The 7,327-nt window shown below is 59.7% G+C and overlaps 1 protein-coding gene across 2 annotated transcripts; it reads right to left on the reverse strand.

Annotated features, from left to right (window-relative positions):
• Positions 1 to 2,317: 2,317 nt before the first annotated feature.
• Positions 2,318 to 6,882, reverse strand: Trim47 (tripartite motif containing 47). Of its 2 annotated transcripts, none has more exons than XM_028889708.2 (6): positions 6,136 to 6,882; positions 4,912 to 5,007; positions 4,409 to 4,639; positions 4,051 to 4,249; positions 3,494 to 3,568; positions 2,318 to 3,237 (listed from the first exon to the last, which is right to left on the reverse strand). In XM_028889708.2, the coding sequence occupies exons 1-6, from the start codon at positions 6,817 to 6,819 to the stop codon at positions 2,597 to 2,599; spliced, it is 1,926 nt and encodes a 641-aa protein (XP_028745541.1). In that variant the 5' UTR covers positions 6,820 to 6,882; the 3' UTR covers positions 2,318 to 2,596. The 2 variants fall into 2 exon arrangements, with proteins under 2 accessions (XP_028745541.1, XP_037056773.1); XM_037200878.1 differs by lacking the exon at positions 6,136 to 6,882 and adding an exon at positions 5,351 to 6,100.
• Positions 6,883 to 7,327: the final 445 nt, after the last annotated feature.

Consider the following 7,327-nt stretch of genomic DNA (forward strand, 5'->3'; position numbering starts at 1 on the left):
ATGCAGACAGACACTAACTCACCCTAGCATTAGCTTAAAGTCTTGGAAAGAACTGTGCTTAACATTCCAGACTGGATGGGGGTGTGTGGTCTGAACCCCGGGGGCTTCTCAGCTCCCTCTGCAGCCATGGGCAAGCGGACACCACTCTCTTCTCCATTTTGAGCTGTAAAGCTGTATCAGGTAGACTTGGGATAATGATTTATCATCATTATTATTTATTTCCCTTTTTTACACCTATTTATTTATGTGTGTGTGGAAATCAAGAGAACAGCGTGCAGGGGTTGATTCTCTTCTACCATGTAGGTTCTGGAAATCAAACTCAGGCCATGGGGTGACAGCATTTACCAGCTGAGCTGTCTTGTCGCTTGAGACAGTCTTCGGAAACTCAAAGTCACTCTACAAGCAAGACACGTATGAGTGGCTGAAACCATAGCCATGAACGGTGGAGCCGGATCCCAGCAGGGAAGCGCTAGGCCTGTGAGGCCCTTGGCTGCCATACTTACATTCGGGGCATGCCAGGGCTTCCTGCACTCAGGGAGCAGAGGGTGGCAGCAGCAAAGCACGCCGAGCTGGGTGAGGAGAGGAGACAGCCCAGGTGGTCTAGGGATGCCAGGGCTCTGAGGAAGATGCAGGTGAGAAGAGACTCTGGGAAGCCCAAGCTGGCCCACTGTGGGAGAACAGCCTCCTCACAGCCCCGTGGTTGGACGTCCTGGGACCTGTGGGACCTGCCGCTGCCATGGGAACAGGGCTAAGAACTCAAAGCAGCAGGAGCAGGGAGGCCCCACCCGGAAAAAAAACATCCTGGTTGCTGGGGCCAGGCAGGCTCCGTGGGAGGGGTTATTTTTAGCAGTTTAGGCGGCTGGGGCTGGACTTGTATGGCCTTGCTGTCTGGCTGCATAACACACCCATTGTCCTGTCTGACCTTGCATAGCTGTTAGGAGGCCTCTCTGTCTGCCCCTTGCCCTCTGGGGTGCACCCGGGCTACAAAGAACCTAGAGAAGGAGCTGGCCTGGAAACACAGCCACTCTGCATAGCCCAGGTTATCCCAGACAGGGAGAGAGTTTCTGGGGTGGTGGAGGTCACTGGGTCTTCCTGGACACCAGCCAGAGGCTCTCCTCCTGAGGCACAGGGCCAGAGGTCCCCAGAGACCTGGAGCAGGGCTATGATGGGTGCAGAAATGTGAGGACCCAGAGGACATAGACCCTTTTATTGCAGGTGTCCTTTCATTCCAGTCACACCCTGGGTGGTCTCTGCAGGGGCTGAGGGGTGTGTGTGTGTGTGTGTGTGTGTAAGAAGCCAGGTTGTCTTTCCATTTCTCTCGCCCACACCCAGGCATCCCGCTCAGCTCTTGGCTTTGGGTGTGTGACCTCTGTTTAATTCTGGATACAGCACACACAAAGTAGTTCATGTGGCATCACGGGTGAAAAACCGTGGAGGGGGTACCCTCCCCTCATCCAAAGCTAACATGAGCAAGGAGGATGACTATGGAGCTGGACTCGGGGAGAAGCCACCTGACCGGCCCTGCCTAGAGCTGGGGTGCTGCTGAAGGACAGACAGCCTGTTTCAGCCCCCTCCTCCTGGGCCAAGGGAGCTCTGCTCTCTCTTACCTGCTCATTCTGGTTTGTGTCTGTGTGTGTGTGTGTGTGTGTGTGTGTAAGGTCTCAGATGTGCCTCTGCAGACATTCACCTTATTTTTTTTTTTTAATTTTTTCTATTTTATGTACCTGCATGTGTGTCTGTGTGAGGGTGTCAGGTCCCCTGGAACTAGAGTTACAGACAGTCGTGAGCTGCCATATTGAATGGGGAATTGAACCCGGGTCCTCTGGAAGAGCAGCCAGTGCCATTAACTACTGAGCCATCTCTCCAGGCCTTACCCATTGAGATAAGGTTTCTTACCAGAGGGACCTGCTGGCCTCTACCTCTCCGGTGCGGACATTACAATAGGATTCTTTCCTGGGGCTTGAACTCAGGTCCTCTTGGTGCGCATGTGTCGAGCACTTTCCCAGCTCTGCTGTCTCCCCAGCTCTCGTCTGTGTTCTTTCACGCATTTGTTTTTATTTATTTACTGTGTGTGTGCGTGTTTCTGCCTGTGTTTGTGGCCCATGCACCAGGACATGCAGTTAGAGGCCAGAGGACGGTTTGTAGGAGTCAGTTCTCTCCTTCTACTGTGTGTGGTGTGGGAATCAAACTCGGACTTTGATTGGACTTGGAGGCGAGCACCTTTTCTGACAAAGCCGTCTTGCCTGCCCCTATTCTCAGATCTTGAAGGCTGAAAAGTCAGGAATTTCTGGTGGATGAGGAATGAAGAAGGGAGTCATGGATTCAACGAATGTTTATTGAGCACCTACTGTGTGCCAGGTAGTTCTAGAGACCTGGAGAAGAAGGGCTGGGGCAGTCTGAAGTTGTCCCAGCTCAAGGTCTCTTCCCAAAACAAGTCCTGCAAGGGGCTGGGGACCCCTGCCTTGGAAAGTGGAAGGTCTGGTTACAGAAAGCAGAGACCTGTAGAAGCGAGACAGCTCAGAGCGGGGGTGTCTAAGACTGGTGCCTTCTCCCAGGAGATCCGGGCAAGGCCTCTGCAGCATGAGGTAGTCCTCCATCACCTCCTCTTCAGTACGGATATGCACGATTTCTTGAGGGGCCCGATCTGCAGATGGGCGTCCACACTCTCCAGGAAGAAGGCAGGCTTGAGCCTGTGACTGAAGAGGCCTGAAAAGTGGCTGTCCAGGCGACTCTGGAAAGGGTCAGTGGGGGAGGCCAGGGCGCCACTGCGGCGTGGCCGGGAGGCTTTGAGCCTCCGAAGAAGGCTCAGCTTTCCGTCTCGAACAGCGTAGAAGGCCAGGGCATGGTCAGCATACTCTAGGCAGACCCCAACCGTAGGGGAAAAGGCATGCGGCAGCGGAGCCTCCAGCCCACAGAACCAGACTGAGAATCCACGCCCGTTCCACTGCAGACAGCACGAGTGTGCATTTCGGCCCAGCCGGCCTCGGTCATAGGGCTCTTGCGGAGAGAAGCCCTCAGCCATGACACCCACGCTGACCCATCCTTCGATGATCTCTACCTCCCAGTAGTAGGTGCCCCGGTCCAGGGCACCCTCTCCTAGCACCTGCTCACAGTGCGTGAAGCGGGTGGGTGACTCCGGGTAGTTGATGGGACATAATACCCTCTTGACGCCTTTGGTTCCGAAAAGCTGCAAGAACTTGTCTGCCGTATCACTGTCCAGGTCCACGATGTAGGCAACTGACCCCATGGATGGGAAGGAGACACAGATCACAGCCACGCTCGGATGGGATGGTCCCCCACAGGGACCCACCTCCCCCAAACACAGCCTCGTCCCTTCTTCAGAACCACTGAGACCCGGCACTAATGGGGACCACCCGTGGAGGTGACCTTGTCCACCCTAGAGATTAAGGGGAGGGTTCCCAAGCTCTGTGTTTCTGAAGCCTCGCAGCTGACAGAGGCGCTTTGGTAGCGCCGGCGGGGGCTGGTTACTTACACTTGAGGAAGTAATCCCTGGGAGCCTCGCTCTCCAGCAGGTTGGTGCTGTCAGGGTCCTGGGACTCCACATCAGCTGCGCAAGGAGTGGTGGGAAAGCAACCTCTCTGGACCACCTGCGGCTGGCTGCAGGGCTGCCCTGGCCAGTGCCCGCCCCCACCTGCGGCTGGCTGCAGGGCTGCCCTCGGCAGTGCCCGCCCCCACCTGCGGCTGGCTGCAGGGCTGCCCTCGGCAGCGCCCGCCCCCACCTGCGGCTGGCACTCCCTCCACCCTTCCTTCCAAAGCCCCCAGCCGCTTGGTGACAGACACACCCACATGGGACGTGTCCTCATGCGTGGGTATGGCTTGAGTTCCCCCGCCCTGGCCTCCTTGGGTGCGAGGGAGCAAGAAGAATCACTTTGCGGGGTGGGGTGGGGTGGGGACGGCTACTGGCAGGATTAGGCTCCCTCCCCCAGGGCCAGACACCTTTCCCTCCTCCGTTCCTGGATGGACACCAGATCTGGGGGCCCACACGGAGCATCTGGGGAGGGGCGTGAGCCATCTCGGAGGGGCACCCACCTTCTGAGCCGCGTTTCTGCAGCTCATCCTCATCACTGCTCAGGCCCCGCAGCTGCTCCCACTGGCTGGCGCAGGCTGAGACCAGGATGTCTCTCAGCGCTCTGACCACTTGGGAGGACTTGGTGAAGCTGAGTTCCCTGGGGGGCCCAGGGCCAGGGCCGCACCCCTCCTCCAGAGCCAGCCTTAGTGCCAGGAGCTCCTGTGCCAGACCAAGGCCCATTAAGGCTCGGCTGCCGTAGCTGCTCCCAGCCAGGGAAGGTAGCAACTGTCTGGGAAGGCCAGGTACCCATCGCCCTGCCATCCTTTCTCACTCCCACCCCCTCACTCGATCCCCCCGTGGCTCATGAGCCCCCCTCACCTGTAGGAAGCTGACTGAGTCAGCCTCTGGAACCTGACTGAGGTTGTGACGTGCCCGGCTCAGGCGGCTGCGCTGCTCCTCCTGTCTACGCAGGTCACCCTGGGAGCGGCCCAACATAGTGGCCTCCCCCTCCTCGATGAACCCCAGCACCTCGGTCTGGAAACTCTGTAGGGTGGCTGTGGCCTCGGCAAACATCTGGCTCACCCTCTCTCGCTCGGCCACAGCTGCACTCTGCAGGATTGGGCGGTGGAGGCAAAGACCCAAGCTGGCTACAGTTTCCTTCTCTGGCTGTGTGTGCCCACCCTGCCCTACCAGGACAGAAGGACCGGCCCAAGCTCTGGGTCTGAGCCAGGTCTCGGGAAACAAGGTGTTCCTGCTTAGTAGGGTTGAGCAGTCCCTAATCAGGGCATGTATGTCTAGAGTGGGTGGTACATACTGGAAACTTATGCCCAGTTTCAGAGGCCTGCTTCAGGGGTGCACTGGGGGTTAGGGTGAGGTCTGACCTTGATGAGGGCCACAGTACGGCGGGACTGTGCAATGCCGGCACCCAGTTCATCCATCCGGTCCTCCACGGCACTCAGGACTTTGGGCTGCTCAGCCTGTGGATTGGGCTTTGTGAGTCTGGTGTCTGATGACAAAGGTCCCTGACCAGATCTGTGAATGGAGGGCCTGAAAGTGGCTGTGATACTTCAGAATATGCCCAAAGCACCTTGGGCCAGGCTGGTGCCATCCCCAAACGCCTGGCAAGAAAGCGGGCTGTGGGCATCTGACTACCTGTTGACCAAGGAAGCCAGTCTAGGGCCACCTCAGGTGCTCGATTTATTTGGGATTTTTCCCCTCAGTGGGGAAGAGGTGAAGCGTGAGAGCGTGGAGTTGGGGTATGACTGAATGAGAAGGAGGACACTAAATAATCCCGGGGATTAGTTTCAAAAGAGCCTTCACCCCCAATCCAGCTCTGAAAAATGGGGATTCCGGGCAAATCCCTTGGGTCTTATGAGTCACAGCTCCAGGCAGGAGAGACGGAAAATCCCAAAGCCAGAGGCGCCAAGACCGGGATGGAGGCCAAAGGAAACTGGGGGTGGGAGGTGGTGGGGCACTGGGCACATGCTCCCAACGGCCCCAGAATCTTCGGACAGAGAAGTTCTGTGTGACCAGCCCAACCTCCATTGCTCTCCTGGTGCCTGCCACACCCATCCACAGCGGCTGACTCAGTCCAGGACAAATCTGAGTCGGGACCAGCAAGAAGAGCTCCGCAGCCATGGGGCCACGCCCGCGGCCAGCCACTCCTGGTCCCCACCGGCTCCAAGGGTCTAACCCAGGTACCTCTCTGGCTTTACACCCACACTGACCCAGTTACACACACACACACACACACACACACACACACACACACTCCCTTTCGGCTCTTCGCCATTCTTTCATCTACTCAGTAGTTGCTTCTGACTCCGCTTCCATCCACACCAGCCCTAGCAAACGACACTATAGACTGGAAGCGGTCGCAAAGATCCTCAGGTTAGAGGGGGAAACTAAGGCAGAGCCTATTGAGTCAGAGCGATGAGACCCACGCAAAGGTGGGAACCAACTCCACAAAGTTGTCTTCTTAATCTCCACGTGCACATCCCACAATAATAATAAAAGAGACAAACAAATAAAAGGCACAGCCCGAGAAGAGTGGGGGGGGGGGAGCTGCCCCGCCGGCCGCCCATCTCCACGTGCCCGCGCCCCACCTCCTGCAGCGCGCGCTCCTGCTCCAGCGGCACTAGCTCGTGGCCGCGGTGCTCCTGGGCGGCACAGGCCTCGCACAGGCACACTCTCTCCACGCGGCAGTAGCGCTCCAGCGGCCGCAGGTGGCGCGGGCACAGGCTCTCCTCCAGCCGGCGCAGCGGCGGCACCAGGCGGTGGCCGCGCAGTGCGGGGCTGCGTTCGTGCGGGGCCAGATGCGCAGAGCAGAAGGAGGCGAGGCAGGAGAGGCAGGAGAGCGCGGCGGGCAGGGCGGCGCCCTCCGGGCACGCGTCGCAGCGCACCGGCTCTTCGGCCGGCCAGGGCTCGGGCGCGCAGGGAGCCGAGGGCTCCGGAGCAGTAGGGGGTGCGCTGGGCGCCGAGGGTTCGGGCGTCGCGCCCCGGGCGGGGCCTGAAGCCGGGGCGGACATGGGTCCCGGGCCCGAGCCCTGGCGGAGTTGCAGCAGCTCGGAGAGCGTGTGGTTCTTGCGGAGCTGCAGGCCGTCGGGGAAAGGCTCCTGGCACAGTGGGCAGCGGGCCGGACCTCCGGATCCACCGTTGCCGCCCGTACTCCGGTGCGGCCAGAGCGCGCCCAGGCAGGCGAGGCAGAAGTTGTGGCCGCAGGGCAGTGTCACCGGCTCCCGGAGCGGCTCCAGGCAGATGGGGCAGCTGAAAGGCCCGCTGCCGTCCATGGCTCCGCAGCTGCCCGGGCACCGCCTGTGCTGCTCCCGCCTGGGAGGGACCAGGGACGGTTCGCGCCCGGCGCCGCCCCCCTGGGGCCAAGGCCAAGGGTCCAGCCCCCTCCAACCCCTCCGCAGTTCTGCCCGCCCCCAACGCGCCAGCCGCTGTACCACGGGTCAGCAGACACCGGGCCCGCCTGCCTCCCAGGGGCACCCGACCCTCTTGAGCCCTCCACCCGTCGTGGGTGGAGGCGGGGGCACTCCCAAACGGGTGTGAAAAGGAGAGGATGAGGACCGAGGATGCCAGGGGATGTATGGGGAGGAGGCTGGGAGGGCATCCGACCCTCCATCCCCCCAACCTTGGTCAGCCTGGTGCCTCGGGAGAGGTGGGAGGGCACAACCGTGTCGCCAGTACCTTTGCCCTCCACACCCCTCCTGGGTACAGTTAGCAAAGTTCACGAGTTGCTGACATATAGAAAAAAATTACTGCTAGTGTGTGTCTGTTTTTGCCCCCTAGAGA

This window comes from Peromyscus leucopus, chromosome 8b (assembly GCF_004664715.2).
Source record: "Peromyscus leucopus breed LL Stock chromosome 8b, UCI_PerLeu_2.1, whole genome shotgun sequence".
Lineage (NCBI taxonomy): Eukaryota > Metazoa > Chordata > Mammalia > Rodentia > Cricetidae > Peromyscus > Peromyscus leucopus.